This window comes from Anolis sagrei, chromosome Y (genome assembly GCF_037176765.1).
Source record: "Anolis sagrei isolate rAnoSag1 chromosome Y, rAnoSag1.mat, whole genome shotgun sequence".
NCBI classification, from domain to species: domain Eukaryota; kingdom Metazoa; phylum Chordata; class Lepidosauria; order Squamata; family Dactyloidae; genus Anolis; species Anolis sagrei.
Window position 1 is genome coordinate 51,409,156 of NC_090035.1, and position 18,022 is coordinate 51,427,177.

Sequence of the window (18,022 nt, forward strand, 5' to 3'; positions counted from 1 at the left end):
TGTTTGCAGACCACTTCCTTAACAATCTTTTCCAGAATCTTGCCCGGTATCGACGTGAGGCTGACCGGACGGTAGTTGTTTGGGTCGTCCTTTTTTCCCTTCTTGAAGATTGGGACCACATTGGCCCTCCTCCAGTCTGCTGGAATTTCTCCCGTTCTCCAAGAACTCTCAAAGATGGTTGCCAATGGTTCTGAAATGACTTCCGCTAGTTCCTTCAATACTCTGGGGTGTAGTTGATCTGGCCCTGGGGACTTGAACTCATTAAGAGCGGCCAGGTATTCCTGGACGACTGCTTTCCCAATTTGGGGTTGGATGTCCTCCAATCCCTCATCCACTCCATCTTGCTGAGGTTGAAGACTCTCTTTTTGTGAGAAGACCGAGGCAAAGAAGGCATTAAGTAGTTCTGCCTTTTCCCTATCCCCTGTCAGCATTGCCCCATCTTCTCCTCGAAGAGGTCCTATCGCCTCCTTGTTTTTCCTTTTTCTACTGACATAAGAATAGAAGCCCTTTTTATTGTTTTTAATGTCCCTGGCAAGTCTGAGCTCGTTTTTTGCTTTAGCCTTGCGGACCTTTTCCCTACAGGTGTTGGCTATTTGTTTGAATTCTTCTTTGGTGATTTCTCCCTTTTTCCACTTCTTGTGCATGTCTCTTTTGTGTCTCAGCACAGTTAGAAGTTCTTTGGACATCCATTCTGGCTTCTTTGCACTTGTCCTATTTTTTCTCTTTGTTGGCACGGTTTGCAATTGCGCCTTGAGTATTTCACTCTTGAGAAATTCCCATCCATCCGTAGCTCCCTTGTCTTTTAGTATCTGTGTCCACGGAATGCTGCTCAGCGTTTCCTTCATTTTTTGGAAATCAGCTCTCCTAAAGTCCAAAATGCGGGTTTGACTTGTCTTAGTTTCGGCCTTCCTTTGTACCTCAAATTGCAGGAGCACATGGTCACTTGCCCCTAAGGATCCTACCACTTCGACCGCATCGATCAGGTCCTCCGCATTTGTTAGGATGAGATCAAGAGTAGCCAATCCCCTTGTTGCCTCTTCTACCTTCTGGACCATGAAATTGTCTGCAAGGCAAGCGAGGAATTTGTTGGACCTTGTACTCTTGGCCGAGTTTGTTTTCCAGCAAATATCGGGATAGTTGAAATCGCCCATGACTACTACATCTCTTTTCTGTGCCTGTTTGGTCAACTGTTGGCAGAAGACTTCATCACGATCTTCCTCCTGGCTTGGGGGTCTGTAGTAGACGCCTACAACGACATCTTTTTGAGTCCCAGTTCCCTTGATTCTTATCCAGATGATTTCAAGCTGGTTTCCCAGATTGCTGTCTTGAATTTCTTGTGCAGCATAAGAGTTTTTGACATATAAGGCTACTCCGCCTCCTCTCCCCTTTGTTCGGTTTCTGTGAAAGAGGTTATACCCCTCGATATCTACATTCCAGCGATAGGAGTCATCCCACCAGGTTTCAGTGATGGCTATGATATCATATTTGTGGTGTTGTGCTAGAAGTTGGAGTTCGTCTTGTTTATTTCCCATGCTCTGTGCATTAGTGTAAAGACATGTGAGCCCCTGGGATCTTCCCTTGAGCTGTTTAATTGGTATTATTGTGTTTTTGGTACGTGGTCCTTGTTGTGTTTGTGCAGCCCTCCGTTTAGCCTTCTGGCGATTCCCAGACATTATGGGTAAAGTAGTGTTCGCAAGGCTGTTGTCCCCCTCCCCCGGTGGACCTAGTTTAAAGTGCGTCTAATGAGGTTTGCGAGTCTGTGAGCAAAAAAGTGTTTTCCTACTTGTGTGAGATGCACCCCATCCCTTGCCAGTAGGCCATCCTCCTGGAATAGCAGGCCATGGTCGAGGAAGCCAAAGCATTCCTCCTGACACCATTTTCTAAGCCAGTCATTGACCTGTACTATTTTTCTGGCTCTTGTGGGTCCGTGTCTTACAACAGGGAGGAGGGATGAAAAGATCACCTGTACATTACATTCTTTTAGCATTGCTCCTAGAGCTCGAAAATCATTTGTGATCTTTCGAAACGTATGCCTTGCAGTATCATTGGTTCCTACATGAATCAACATGAGGGGAGGACGGTGATAGGGCTTGAGGAGCCTGGTGAGTCTCTGAGTGATATGGTGTATTTTTGCCCCCGGTAGGCAGCATATTTCTCGAGCCATCCCATCTGGTCTGGAAATGACAGCTTCCGTTCCTCTAAGGAGGGAGTCGCCTACTACCAAGACCTGTTTACTTTCAGGAATGACAGCGCCCCTTTTGTGCAATGTAGTGTGTAGGTCTCCAGAAAAGTGATCCTGTTGGTGTGAATTGTGTAGGTGAAAAGTGTTGTCCTCCTCCTCGACATCCCCGGTGCATTCGTCAAGGACAATCCATTGAGATTCGTCCGAGAGCCTATGGTTCTCCTGTATGTGTTCCTGTTGCTCCTGGTCTATGGTTGGGGATGGTACACCTGCAGGATTGTGCAAGTGTGAATGTTGTAAAGTGTTGTCCCAGTCAGGGCTGTCCCCCGCACACTGATCAAGGATGAGCCACTGATCAGTATCTAAGCCATTCTGGTCTTCCCCAATATGTTGTGTTTCTTGGTCAGGTGCTAGTTGTGTGAGAATTTGGAATCTATTGTGTAACTGCAGCTGAGCAGAGGTATTCTGAGGAGGCTTCTGGGTCCTATGTGTCCTTCTAAGGGTGACATTTCTCCAAGCCTGAGGGTTGTCCACATCTGAGGTGCTGTTCTGTTGAGCCTCCCCGTAATGTTGGTGTGATATGGGCTGCGTGTCTAGGCCAGTGTGGTGTGTGGTATCTAAGAAGAGCTCAAGTTCCTGAATGTCCTTAAGGGTCTTAATACGGTCCTCGAGTTGTCGTATCCTGTGTTCCATGCGAGTGATCTGTGTACACTTGGGGCAGATGTAATTGAGTAATTGTAGTGTGAAAAAGCTGAACATGCCACAGCTAGTGCATGAGATGGGAAGTTTTCGTGTTTGTTCCATCTGGAGGTTGCTAATGCTCTTGGTGTGTGTTTGATGTTGTTGTCTGTATGCAGGGGTGAAAGTATAGGTTACTGAGTGTACGAGTTCAGGAAGCCCCGCCTCTCAAAGAAAGCAGCCCTGAAAGCTGTTAAATTCAAACAAAGCTTACCCTGAAGCAGAAGGAAACAAAATGGGTTCCTGCTTCCTCAACTTCTGTGGAAAGCCCAGCTGCCCCTTGGGTTCAGACACTGGTTTATATAGGATAACCAGGAAGCCCCGCCTCTCAGCAGTTATTTTTTAAACTCAGGAAGCCCCGCCTCTCAAAGAAAGCAGCCCTGAAAGCTGTTAAATTCAAACAAAGCTTACCCTGAAGCAGAAGGAAACAAAATGGGTTCCTGCTTCCTCAACTTCTGTGGAAAGCCCAGCTGCCCCTTGGGTTCAGACACTGGTTTATATAGGATAACCAGGAAGCCCCGCCTCTCAGCAGTTATTTTTTAAACTCAGGAAGCCCCGCCTCTCAAAGAAAGCAGCCCTGAAAGCTGTTAAAGAGAAGCTGTTCTCTCACCTTTCTTGTTTCTTCTGTCTTTATCCTTGTTGTTGCCCTGCTGGTGTCCTGTTCTTCTCCACTTCGACCCCTTGTTTCCTTCTCCTGCTCGGATTCTTTGGTGTATTCTCCACCTAAAGTTCCTGTGTTGTTTTGAAGGTCTGTGTCCACTTCGCAATCCTCTTGTTTCCAGCTTTCTCTTTCCTCTTGTCCGTTCGTCTCTGCCTCCACTCAGCGCCTTTTCGGTTTCGGTTTCACTACTAGTCTCTCCCGTTCAACTCCACCGCTCGGTGTTCGCCCGCCACGTCTGGGCTCTCTCTCCGCGCTCCCATGCAGGGCAGTTCCTCCCCTTCCCTTCACCGAGCGAAGCACATTCGGAGAAGGAGAAGCCCGCCGGTCGTTGGAGTCCTCGAGAGGAATAGGTAGGGTTGGATTGGGGAATTTGTTTTCTAGTAGTAGCGGAGTGGTGGAGTAGTAGTGTGTTGAAGAAGCTGATAGGGAGGGTAGTTGGGCGTGGGGAGTGCCGCTTAACGCGGTTTTTCTCGGGTTTTAAGTTCTTGGTTATTCTTGTTTGCTCCGCGTGCGCGGTTTCTTTCCCTTCTCAGTTGGTTTCCTCGTAGTTGCAGCACTCATGTAGCCATCCAGGCCCTTCCCTTCCCAATTATTATGGTCCACGATGTCAGTAGATATAGTAAATATAGTTGGAAATGCAGAAGTTCCAGACAGGGGCAGTTTGAGGGGGGATTAGAGTTTTTGGCGCTAGAGAGTTAGCGCATGATTAGCGTAGTTGACTGTAGTTACTGGTATGCTGGTATACTGCTACTCCGTCTTCTGCTCTACTTTCCACCGCATATCTTGTCCTTGGGTTGGATATCAGAGTAAATGATATCAGAATAGATGGATATCTAAATGGATAGCTGAAGTTTCTCTTCTTCTGATTCTTCTGATTCTTCTGGTTCCTTTTCGGTTCTCTTTCTCTTTCTTTTCTCTTTCTCTTTCCCCTTCTCCTTCTTCCTAATTCTTCCTAGTATCTAACTTCTTAGCCTCTTTGTGCTCCTCGTTTCTCCTTTCCCAAGGTAACGTTAGCTCTCTCTACACAACCTGGTTTACCTTTCTTCTTTACTACTTATTCTTCCCAAATTACACACAAGGTGCCTTCTTGGGTTTTAAAATAGCGGCTGGTGTTCTCTTCCCGGGGTTCCCCAGGTAACCTTACCGCGCTCTGCACGACTCCTCTGCATTCCCTTTGTCGTTTTGTCAGGGGTCTGATCCATACAGATATGAGAGGGTCTTTAGCGCCCACCCGCTTCTAGCTGCCGGGATGGGGGGAGCTGGGGGGGGAGCCCCGCTCAACCAAGAGTCGCGGAAAAAGCAGGTTGCTGAAAGGCTTTGCAAGGAGCCTCAGCAAACCGTGGCATCCACCATCGCGCCGCTACCGGAAGTATCCTTCTTTCATTGTTTTATAAAATACGTCTGAATAACCATCTGGACCAGGAGCTTTGTTCGATGCAATACCCATAATCGCCTTTGCTATCTCCTGCTCTGATATTTCTTTATTTAAATCCTCTCTTTGTTCTTCCATTATTTTTTGGAGTCTAAACTGTGCTAAAAATTGTGTTATTTTGTTATCCTGGATATCATCCTTGCAGTATAAAGTTTTATAGTAGTTGCAAAATTCTTCCTGGATGTCTTTATCGGTGATTATGAGACCTTTTTCTTTTTTTATTTTGGTTATGAACTGCAACTGCTTCTTTTTTCTCGCCAGCCACTTGCCTGGCTTGTTAGCATTTTCAAACTCTTGCTGCTTGATATATTTGTATTTTTTTTTACTAATATTTCTATTTCTAGGTGGTCTTTTTTTTCTTTAACCAGTTTATCTTTTTTATTATTGTTTACCTGTCTGGATTTCTTTTTAGGGCCTGTTCATTTTCTTCTGAGTTTCTATCTCCTTGATTTCTTTATTTCTCCTTCTATTCTTCAGCGTATTTTGTTGAATTAAGTATCCTCTCATCACTATCTTGAGAGTGTCCCAAATTATTTGAGGTGTTACTTTGTTTGAGTCATTCGTGTAAAAGAAGTGCCTTTTTTAGCTCTTTATTCTTTTTAATATCCTCTTCCGTTTTTAATAAATTATCATTAAGTTTCCATTTTCTTATCCCTGTTTTTTTTATTTATTGTCATCTCTATAGGGCAGTGGTCCAAATTGTCTCTGACCTTAATTTTAATGTCCTGAATTTTTGTGAGTAGGGAGTTGGATGACCAAATCATGTCAATCCTTGACCATGATTTATGTCGTGAGGGGTAGTAGGTATAGTCTGTTTCTTTAGGATGGCGATACCTCCAAACATCTTGGAGATCGAGTTCATCCTTAAGCGATAGAAAGCTTTTGGGGAAAGTAGCATTATATTTTATTTTTTTATTTGTGTTGTTACTCTTATCTAATTTTTTATCCAGGATGCCATTAAAGTCTTCTAATATTATCAAATTGTCGAATTCCATTTTTAGGATGTTTTCTTTCAAAAACTTTACAAACTTGGTTTTTGGCCCATTTGGAGTGTATATGTTACAGATGAGTGTCTTTTCCCTTCCCGTACTAATCTTGATTGCTACCACCCTTCCTTCATTGTCTTTAAACGACAGTTCTGTTGGAATGTCTTCCTTAACATATATATAACTACCCCTCGTTTTTTTGTTTCATATGATGAATAAAACTCTTTACCCATTTTTTTCTGAGCTAAATGCGCTACGTGTTTATGAGAAATATGAGTCTCTTGCAAAGCTATTATTTGGCATTTTCCTTTATTTATTTGGTGAAAAATTATTTTCCTTTTATTAGGGGAATTTAGACCGTTAGCATTTAAAGAGTAAATTTTCAGTTGTGATTCATTCATCATCTGGTTCATTTTCGTTTTCTCTCTCCTCCTCTACAATTTCCCCCTCATCTGCTGCATCGGTAATTGCCATTGCCTGGTCCAGTTTATTTTCCTCTTTATCCGGAGAGATTAGTCTGGGTGGTTTCCTCACTTTCTCTTTTTTAGGTGATGGTTCGGGGCACTCACTATGCTGTTCTTTCTTTATCATCCTATGAAATTCTTTAGCCTTCTCTTCAGTTTTAATCCAATGTTTCCTGTCATTGTATGTTATCATGAGCCCTTCAGTTATTTCCCACCTAAGTCTTATTTTTTGCTTTTTTAGCTCTTGAGTCAAAAAAGTGTACTTTTTCCGCCGGTTCGGTAAGGACTGCGGTATTTCTTTTAGGACAATATTTTTTTCCCTTCATACAATATTGGTTTCTTGTTGCTTTGTTTAAGTATCCCATCCCTCGTGCATTTCCGCGTGAAGCGGATTATTACATCTCGGGCCAATTTATTTTGTTTTGCATAGCCGGATTGTATTCGATATGTACGGTCTACTTTTTCTATACAATCCTCTTGTATGTCTAGTTGTGTAGCTATTAAGTTAATTATCTTAACTCTCAGGTTTTCCTGAGGCTCCTCTTGCAAGTTTCTAAATTGTAATAAATATTCTATCTCACTCTGGTGTAATTTCTCAATTTCCTTTTCTAGTTTTTTGTTTTTATTTGTTAGCTCCTCCAAGTTATTTTGGATTTTTTTTAGTCTTTCCCAAATTCCTATTTTCAGCTTTAGTTTCTTTAATTTCTGTGAAAGCCTTAGCTAAGTCGTTCTTTATTTGATTTATGTCTTCTTTCATTTCCTTCCTGATTAAATCAAGTTGCGCCTGGTGTTTGATCTGTCTTTCTTCGATTGATTTTAATTCTTTCTGGTTTTCTTCCTGGTTTTCTGTTATTTTCTCTGTTATTTTTTGTAATTCCTTCCAAATATCCTTCATATTTATTTCCTCTTGTCCTGACCCTCTCCTTCCCAAGTTTTTAGGGTCTTTTAACTCCTTTTCTATTTTTGCTTTAGGAGTCGTCATTTTTCTGAATTCTTACTAATAATTGTTAGGTGTTAATGCTTATTATTTCTTAGTAGGGCTTAAAGCCTTAAAGCCTATGTGCCTTATAAGATCATATGGGGACCTTAAATAACTTTATCTTTGGGCTAAGGGAGTGTTTATATTATCTTCTATTGTCTATTTTCTTTTTTATTCTTATTTCTTTCTTGCAGCTATATTAGTTTCTGTGTATTTCTATTTGTTAGCTTGAAAATATTTATCTTATGTTATTGTTGTGGTTTTATTGTCTTAGTCTTAGTCCTTTTCTACCCTTTTCCCTATCACCTTTAGTCCTTCTTGTTTCCTTCGTCTCCTTCTTCACGTTGCGTCCAATCCTTAATTTTGTTAGTCCAGTCCTGTGTTTTTTTCCTGCCAAGTCCTGTAGATTTTCTTGCACCTTCTTTCCACGTCACCTCCTTGTTACTCCTTCATTACCCTTCCTCCTTCCTCTTTCTTTCTTCCCTTGCATCGCCTGGTTTGCTCCTTTCTATCTGCTTCCCCCAAGCCTCACGCGCTGGTCGTCTCCTCCAGGGACTCCTCGGGATGCCAGTCCTTTCCCAGAGCTTGGGGTGCCGCCAAGCCTCGAAGCCTCCAAGCTCTCCCAACTCCTCCCGCCCCCTTCTCTCCAGGCGTCTTCCCAGGAGCCTCCTCACGAGCAGGGAGCAGGGCATCCGCCGCGAAGCTGGGAACAGTGCAATCTCCATGGGGCCTTCTAGTGAGCAGGCTCGTTCTCTTCCCGGGCAGCCTCTCCGTCATCTCTCCTCTCCAATCCTCTCGGGGTTTGCCCCGCCAAGGTTCGGGTCTCTTGTATTACTGTATTTATACTTTGGTTTGTTTTAAGTGAAAAGGTTGTTATTCCAAGGTTTTGTCTAGAGACTTTAAAGTCTTTCCCTTGTCCTCCTTGCCCTCCTTGCCCTCCTTGCCCTCCCTTACTGTGGGGGAGAGGAGAGGAGAAACAGCTGGTAAACACTGTCCTTGGTCTTTGTTTTTTCACAGGCTTTAAAGGAATATCCCCCGTTTGGAAAGTTGAATTATTTCCATGGAAAAACTTACGTTTGCCTTCTTTAAGTATTTATTCCTTCAGTAGTAGTTATGTTAGCGGAGTTGTCAGTAAATACAAGCTGAAAGCCTGTTTCTCGCTGAGCCGTTCGTGCACCCTTTGTCCCCCCAGACTCTCCGTGGCCTCTTGTAAGCAAGAGCGTAGGTGGTCAACCTATCGGGTCCTTGCGCTCCCCCCGGTATCTATCCACCAGGAGAGGGGAGCCAAAGCTCTACCCAATGGTTCTCAATACGCAAGTTGGGAACCTACAGCCGGAGCTCCAGTTTTCCCTGACCTGCCGCCATAGCCGCTAACTGGAAGTCCAGAGCTTATATAAAAGTTGAACAGCAAAGGGGCCAGGATGCAGCCTTGCTTCACACCCTTGCCTGTTTCAACAGCCTCAGTGAGGTGGCCTTGTGGATTGCATCTTACTTTGAGTGTGGTCTTTTCGTGAAGTTGGTGTATTAGATATAATAGACAGTGATCAATTGTAGAACTCTCCAGTTTTTCCCAAAGTTTAACTCGCGAGATGGAATCAAATGCTGCTTTAAAGTCAATAAAAGCAGCATATAGTGAGGTTATGTTTTGGGAGGAATATTTTTCCACAAGATGTTGCAACACTAGGCACTGATCTATGATGGATCGTAGGCCTGGGTAACAATGGAAAAATTTGTTTCTAAAATCAATTCGTTTTTTGGGGGTTTTTGCGTTTCGTTATTTAAAATAATTACAAAATTTTCCTTTTAAAAAGTTCGATATTTACAAAATTTCGTAAATGTGAAAAAAATTACAAAACATTAACGAATCGATTTCCGAAACAATAACGAATTGATTCGTTAATGGCGGACGCGACCGTGAAATATGCTAAAAAACCTCCAAAGACTTCTGAAGCTTCCCTCTCCCTCTGTTGTTGACTGTTGGTGTGATATTATAATTTTTTTTCACTAATTAAACAAAATACTTGCCCCAGACATGCGGAAATAATAACAAAATGACCTCAGAACAATAATGAAACGAATACAATAACAAAATACGAAGCATTTACAAAACGTGTTTAAAAATTCGTTTTTTTAAAAAAATTGCTCCAGAATGGTTCGTTATCGTTTTGTAATTAGAAAAATTAACGAATTATTAACGAATTACAAATTAACGAAACGAAACCGCCCAGCCCTAATGGATCAACCTTCTCTGAATCCAGCTTGCTCCTCAGCTAATATGCTTTCTTGTTCCAACCAATCTTGGAGTTTCCATTGGAGATATCTAGCATATAGCTTGCTGATAGTGTTAAGGAGGCTGATTGGTCGATAATTCCCAGAATCATCCTGGGAATCCCAGAATCATCCCCTTTCTTTTTATAGATGGGAACAATGATTGCAAGACCCAAATCCTTGGGGATTTGTCCATGGTTGTCAAAACATGTAAAAAGTGACTAGGCTGGGAGTCCAGAAATCCAAGTTCTTCTTGATGACCTCTGCTGGGATAAGATCTTCTCCTGGGGCCTTGCCTGATCGTAATTGGTCAACCAGGTTCTTAATTTCTGTAGCTGATACAGGTGGCTATGGTGGAAGGTTCTATGTATCGAGGTTGGGACAGTCCCTTCAAGTAGAGGTGTCCGTATAGAGATCCTGGAAATATGCCTCCCAAATCCCCAGAGAGATGTGGGAATCCACAATAGGTTGATCAGATCTTTGGGCATTTGATGTCAGAAAGTGGCTGAATCTTTCTCTCTGACAGCTTTAATAAGTTGAGCCCAGTTGTTTTTCATGGCTTCCTTTTTTATATATGAAAGCATCTGCTTGTAATGCCTCTTTTGTTGAAGGAGGTCTTGCGCTGCTGATGGTGAGGTATTGGATATGAAGACCTGATAAGTGGCAACAAGAGCATTTTTAGCATTAACACAATCTTTATCAGACCAGGGCTTGGAGTATTGCTGTTGCTGCTTCCTTGATGTAAAATTGTTAAACCTTAAGTTCATCTGTATTTCTTGAGTGATGTTCATGTAGTTGTTAAGTAGTATGTTGGGGGATGTTGACAATGTCAAGGCAGCCTGTAGACCCATTAGTTGCTCAGAGGCCAGGAGCTCAGATATTCTTTGGTTCAGACAGCGAGTCCATTTGCCCCTGACATGGGTTCCTCCTGGAGGTGATAGGGAGGGTTGAAAGCATTCCACTATGTGGGTATTTTGGGAGAAAGAATTTAGGTGCAGCAGGACAGGAAAATGATCACAGGTCAAACTTGGGCTTAACTTCCAAGGTTTTAGCATATGGAAAAAGGTCCCTTGAGATGGCTATATAGTCAATGGCGCTCATTTTAGAGCCAGAAAGATATGTAAATTCCCCTGGGTGATCACCTTCTAGAGCACCATTTAAGATGTGGAGATTCAATCGTGATGTTGATTGCACCAAACACAATCCTGCAAAGTTTGTTTTTTGATCTTTGGAAGGACGGGTTAGAAGTGAAACCTCATATTCGGTGGCAGGAGGAAGGCCTTTGTAACATTTAAAGAGTGTGGCATCATCAGGTCCCATTCTTGCATTGAGATCCCCTCCCATAATTACAGAGGCATTTGGGTTCTGCACCATGAGGTCTGCAGCATAATTTTCCAGTTCTGACCATAAAGCTCTAGTTTGGGCCTTCTTCCTCGTTGGAGGCAAGTAGACATTTATTATCATCAAGGTATGATACTTAAGTTGAATTAGCACTGCCATGGCAGTTGTTTTTAATGAGGAAAGGGGCCTTGTTAGAACTTTATGTCTACAATGACTCCAACATTTAAGATACTCAACGCAGGAATATATTAAATATGAGTGGTTGGTTCTAGAAATACTGATTAGGGATTTCAGGGTCTATTTAATCCTATTCCAATTTCATGATCATTGTGTGCACAATCTACTTCGACACATTAAGTTCTACACTTGACCTTTATGTAAGGGAGCAGGGTAACATGATGTAATATATACACTCTAATATTTAATATAGTTCATTTCTGCTCCCTGACATGGAACTCCTCCCAGCAGTCTGTCTTCTATAAATTGGCCTTCTACATAGAATCATAGAGTTGGAAGAGACCTTATGGGCCATCCAGTCCAATCCCCTGCCAAGAAGAAGGAAAATTGTATTCAAAGCACCCCTGGCAGATGGCCATCCAGCCTCTATTTAAAAGCCTTCAAAAAAGGAGCTTCCACCACACTCCGGGGCAGAGAGTTCCACTGCTGAACAGCTCTCACAGTTAGGAAGTTCTTCCTCATGCTCAGGTGGAATTTCCTTTCCTGTGGTTTGAGTCCATTGTTCCACATCATAATCTCCAGGGCAGCAGAAAACAAGCCTGCTCCCTCCTCCCTTAGACTTCCCCTCACATATTTATACATGGCCATCATGTCTCCTCTCAGCCTTCTCTTCTTAAGGCTAAACATGCCCAGCAATTTGAGCCGCTCCTCATAGAGCTTGTTTTTGAGACCCTTAACCCTTTGAGTCACCTTCTTTCTCTGGACACATTCCAGCTTGTCAACATCTCCCTTCAATTTTGGTGCCCAGAATTGGACACAGTGTGATTCCAGGTAAAATGGTCTGACCAAGGCAGAATAGAGAGGACACATGACTTTGGTATTTGGTATTATTCTACAATAATACCAAGTTCAGTTCCTCCTGCTTTGTTTCAGAACTGCCACTATACTTGCTTCTATATTGTTTGTTTGGATGTCTCATATATGATCTCAGTTTCAAGAGAAGTCGGATATGGGTTTAAAAACACCTGCTGTCACATGCAGTCTCTGTGGGACTAAGAAAATATTGATATCTAAATTAAGACTTGTTAGTGCTGTAATGTGTATTAATGGGCTGTCTTGGCATTCATTTACTCGAAAGCCTAACAATCGTTGTAGTTCGATTTTTTCTTTGCCTACGCTTTCATGTTTATGTTTCTGTTCCTGGGGAGAAACTTCCATAAGTGATGTGCTGCAGCTTACCAAGGTCCTGTCATTCTGCTGTATATTTATTAGGCAAACCATAAAATTGAAAGGACAACAAATATCATATTTACTTTAGTCTAACGCTCATCTTTTTTGCCTAAATTGGATTGCCAAAATTGATGTGCACATTACATTTGATGATACATTAGAAGTGCACACATAAATTCATCAGTGCCCAACGGATGACCCAGTCATTCTTGGCACTTCACCATAGATCCTGCTTCCCGGACAGCCCTTGAGGTCTCTTGCCCATCCCCCAGTCCCAGTCCCATGAAGTTCAATCACAAAGCTTTCAACTCCCCCCCCCCCTCCCCAGCAACTAGAGCTTCCCAGATATCCTCATTCATACTGCCTGCTTCCCTAATGTACTATACCTGCACTGTGGGATGCATTACATTCAAAGAAATCTATTTTTTGTAATGTGCACTTTCAAAATTCAATGGCACATTATACTCATGTAAGTACAATACCCTTGCAATATAAAATGTTAAGCTAAATCTATCTGACATTGAGCTTTTGCTGTGTTGTTTTCTCTTTATTGCAGCAAAGATAAAGAGCAGGTTAAACCACTTGCAGAAAAAAAAAGGTCAGCGGTTTGAATCCGGGGAGTGGCATGAGCTCCTGCTGTTAGCCCCAACTTCTGCCAACCTAGCAGTTCAAAAACATATAAATCTGAGTAGAACAAAAGGTACTGCTCTGGTGGGAAGGTAATGGCACTCCATGCAGTCATGCTAGTGGCCACATGACCTTGGAGCTGTCTACGGACAATGCCAGCTCTTTGGCTTAGAAATGGACATGAGCACCACCCTCCAGAGTCGGACACGACTAGACTTAATGTCAGGGGAAATCTTTATCTTTTCTCTTTACTATATATATAAGGTAAAGGTTTCCCCCTTGACATTAAGTCTAGTTGTATCTGACTCTGGGGGTTGGTGCTCATCTCCATTTGTAAGCTGAAGAGCCGGCATTGTCCATAGACGTTTCCAAGGTCATGTGGCCAGCATGATTGCATTGAGCGCCATTACCTTCCCATCAGAGCAGTACCTATTGCTCTACTCATATTTGCATGTTTTTGAGCTGCTACGTTGGCAGAAGCTGGGGTTAACAGCAGGAGCTCACCCTGCTCCTCGAATTCGAACTGCCAACCTTTTGGTCAGCAGCTCAGCGGTATAACCCGCTGCACCCCCAGGGGCGATATATATATATGGAGATAAATATATTTGCATGTATAACTGTCAAATCCCTGTTAACCATCTGGCTATATTACATTTGTCTGCGGCAGACTTCTTTGTTTTGTTTCAAAACCTGATAAATACATCAATTAACCAATCTGTTAATTCATTAAGTTGCCCTTCTCTGTCCTAGGTTGGAACAAGACATTAAGAAGTTGAAGGCGGACCTGCAGGCAAGCAGGCAGATTGAACAGGAGCTGCGTAGTCAGATCAGTTCTCTGACCAGCACAGAGCGAGGGATTCGGTCTGAAATTGGACAGCTCCGGCAAGAAAATGAGCTGCTTCAGAATAAGTAAGTTTAGCCCCACCCTGCAATATGTTTGGCTTACTGTGGTTGCTTTCTACACTACTAATCTGGTTTTATATATATATATATAAAAACTTTAAAAAAAACATCTCTATGTTCAATCTGGCCCATTATGTTCTTCTGAGCTCCATTCATTTCAGTCAAAGATTGAAAGGCCCTAATTTTAGCTTGATTGTGGCATTAATTTTGCTCCATATCTTATACCTTGTAGGTGGAAATGCTAAAACTGTTGGAAATAACAACTTTCCAAGCCTCCACTAACTGTTTGTGAATGTGTATAATTGTTAACCTATGTTGTATGTACATTTTGATTTGCCTGTACCTCTTTGGTGTGGGAAAGGCTTCAGACACAAGACTCCATTTTTGTTATATACTGTAGTATGCTTTTAGACCTCAATGGAGCTTGATTACAGTTTGCCTCCTTTCAAACTTCAGTGAGTACAATTACACAGTTTGGACTATTTCTATATCCTTAAAGACATTGGACTATGGACTAATATGCTGGATATATACAAGAAGTTTGTTAGTAAACCTGAGATGTTATTTCTAAAGAAGACTACTTCGGTTTTGTCTCTTGAGTCCATATTTTAACTAATAGGTTTCAAGGGAGTGTATATTTTTTGGGCAATTGCAACTTCAAATTCTACTTTAAAGAAACAACAATCCTCTGCTTACCCAATATATTTTTGTAGTGGCATGTCTTTATCCTTGGCAGTTTAAAGACATGGTTCTTCAGTTTAACAGCTGAGATACCTGTGTGCCATTATATGAATGTTTATGAATATCACTTGTTCAAAGGGTTGATTTCTAACAAGCCCATGCCTTTCTTGACTAGTGGTTTTCAAAAGATGGTCTCCATTTGTTCATGGAGATTCACATTTGCCAAATGGATGGGACATCTTTTTTACCTTTTCAATAAGATTATGGTGCACTTATTTCCAATAGGTTATGGAATTTACAATTAAAAACTGCTTTTTGTCTATGCTTTTGCCTTTGTGGGGAAGAGTGAAGTGAATATTTTAGAATAGTTTTCATTGTGGGGCATTATATTTACATTTATAGAAACTAATCACAGCTATGTGAGCCCATTTAAAATGGGGTTTATTCTCTTTTACAGCAAGGAAGAATATCGATTCAGTATTTAACCCTTGCATAACATAGATTTTCTTCCATCCCATTCCAGCAGGCAGCACAAATGCCTTCCTCCCCCATCTCTTGCTGAAATAAATAGATTAGTCTTGAATGATCCACAAAACAAATAGCGTTTCAGCCACTATTCCCCATAAACCTTCCTTGAAGTGATAAATTTAAGTTAGCTGTCTAGAAAATGTGTCTCAATTTCTTAGGTTCCTTCTACACTGCCATATAATCCAGATTATCAACACAAGATAATCCACATTATCTGCTGTGAACTCGATTATGTGAGTCTACACTGCCATATAATCCAGTTCAAAGCAGATAATCTGGATTTTATATGGAACTGTAGAAGAGGCCAGATAACCTGCCTCAGGTTATATGTCTTTGTCAATTAGCTTTTATCAATCCTATTTTCCAAGGGGATCAAGGGGAATAATGCAACCTTTACACCTCCTGAACTGAGTACAGGTACATCAACTACACTACTCTGTGTAATAATCTAAGTCTCCCAAGTAATACAGAATCCCTGTTTCAATCTACATTGAACCTTTTATTATTCATCAATATGTGTGTCCAACTTGTCTTAAGGGATCAAAGTAGACATCTGCTGTTTTTTAGTAACCTATATTACGGTTAAACATTTATTGGGTCAATCAGAGAGACACCAAATTCTCTCTACAAGTTTTCAAAACCATACCTGTCTTCAGCTAACTATTCTAAATGTCCCTGTTCCCCTTTGTTTTCATACTCGCCTGTTTTTTGATGTCCTGGTTTCCTCCAAGGGGGAATCCCTCCCCCCCCCCCCGTTTGCTTCTTCATGGATGCAATGCAGCTCATGCCCCATTGACAGCCAGTTGGAAGTATGAGCATCCAAAGGTGGTTTTTCTTTGATTGCAGGCACCTGACTCTCACCTCATTTGGTGAGCTGCTCCTTCGAACCCTTGAGGGGGGTGTGGGTGGACCCCAAAGGTCCTGTCATGCATCCTAATCTGTCTGCCCCTAAATCCCAGACGAGCCCCCAACTTATGAAATGGGAACTCTTCACATTGTCAGAGGTTCCCTTCACTTCTGCTCTCAAGGGGGCAGTGCAAGGATAGAAACATGGGCAAGTTGAATCAAGTGAAAAAAGCATTATTTGTTGACCAAGCAAAAGGCAACAGTTATCTTGAAGTATAAAAGAACTGCTGCACCCACAAATGGGGCCACGGTCTTTTATATTTTTACAATGGATGAAACAACACACATTTGATTGGTTTCACATTTTGTCTTTTCTTACTGGCTTCTTCTTAGCTTATTATATTCTAATTGCTTCTGTATTTCATGCACGCTAACAGATAAGATGGAAACTTTACTCGAACTTCATGTCTCTAGTGTTGGCCCTGGTTTGCTTGAGCAGCGGCCAAACATGGCTTTTATCTCTTAGTTTCTCACACAGAAAATTGGGGAAGGAGCTGTTTTTCTAAAGACTGCAGCATCTGCTCTTTTCTTTTAGGCCTACAACTCCTATTATCCATTTTCAGACTACAGCCTCTATAATAGAAAAGTGCCTGTAAGGTAAAAATGAGGGTGGGAAAGAAAAAATTGAATATTGCAATACATAACACTATAGTAATATGCGTTTAGATACCTATGCACATCTGAAATGACCAACTCAACACAGCTCGGAGAGTATAAATATCTAAAATATCGAATCAGAGGGAATCTTTTATCCTAAGACAATTCCTAGGCACCACAACTTCTATTGTCACACTTTCACAGAGTTAATTTCCTGGAAGAAAGTACCCATAAGCTTTCATTTGCACAGGATGGGTACAGAAGACAAGAAGTATTAACTGAACAGGCTTTTAAAGACATTTGCTGCTGATGGTTTTTCCCACATATTGCATGCAAGAAAATGTCCTAATTTTTACTTTCTTTACAGATTGCATAATGCTGTACAAATGAAGCAAAAAGATAAGCAGACTATTGGGCAATTGGAGAAAAAGTTAAAAGCAGAGCAGGAGGCACGAACTTTTGTAGAAAAGCAGTTGATGGAAGAAAAAAAAAGAAAGAAATTAGAAGAAGCCACTACTGCCCGTACGGTTGTATTTGCTGCTGCTACCAGGTACTCGTATTCCTTCTCTCTGCTGTCCTCATTGTTTAAATCCTATCTCTTATCTCTCCCAAAGCATAGAGGTTTCTGTTGAAATGCTTCCGGAATGATCAACAGTTACCAAAATCTCAATAGCTGCTTGTTGGAAAAGATACAAACACCAGTCCTAGATTTAGGCTGTGAATCTTATGTATAATACTAGCTGTCCCCGGTCACGCATTGCTGTGGCCCACTCTGGTGAAATGGAAAAAAAAGAACAGGTTTCTCATATATTTAATTTCACAATTCTTGTGAGTATACAATATCTGTTGTTATTCCATTGTTTGTGCAGATATAGAGATTGTCTGGTTTGCCGACTCTAGAACATGGTACATATAATTGTGTATGTGAGAAGAAATCCGTGTCTAGATCTAAAGTTCAGAATTGTAAAGATTGGCGCTGAACTTTGTTGATAGTGATAGCAAATACCCCCTCGATGGACTGTCACCTTGTTGTGGTGAGGGGGCTTGCATGTTCCAATGAACCTGTAGGCACAACAACTGGAGTGCACTCCCAGGAGTGGCCACGAGGGAGGTTCCAGACCAAGCACAGTCCGAAATCTGGAAGCCCCTAGTCACAGACTGGCACCTGAGTGGTGGGTATGGGCTCAGTCGTTCTACCTCGTTCTACCTCAAGGTCCGAGGCAGTTGAATAGTTCGGCAGCTGTATCCGCGACTGAGCAGCCCTTTTGAGGACCCACTCTGCTCACCCCACACAGGGAGGGGGCTAAAAAAGGTGCCCTAAA

At 42.0% G+C, this 18,022-nt stretch overlaps 1 protein-coding gene across 1 annotated transcript in view; it reads left to right on the forward strand.

The window, feature by feature from the left end:
• The window catches only part of LOC137095312 (macoilin-like), a 393,189-nt gene that overhangs the window by 328,027 nt on the left and 47,140 nt on the right, over positions 1 to 18,022 (forward strand). The window contains exons 7-8 of the mRNA XM_067461783.1: positions 13,836 to 13,994; positions 17,068 to 17,250. Of these exons, the coding sequence (XP_067317884.1) occupies positions 13,836 to 13,994; positions 17,068 to 17,250 (342 nt within the window). The remainder of the gene's footprint in view (positions 1 to 13,835; positions 13,995 to 17,067; positions 17,251 to 18,022) is intronic.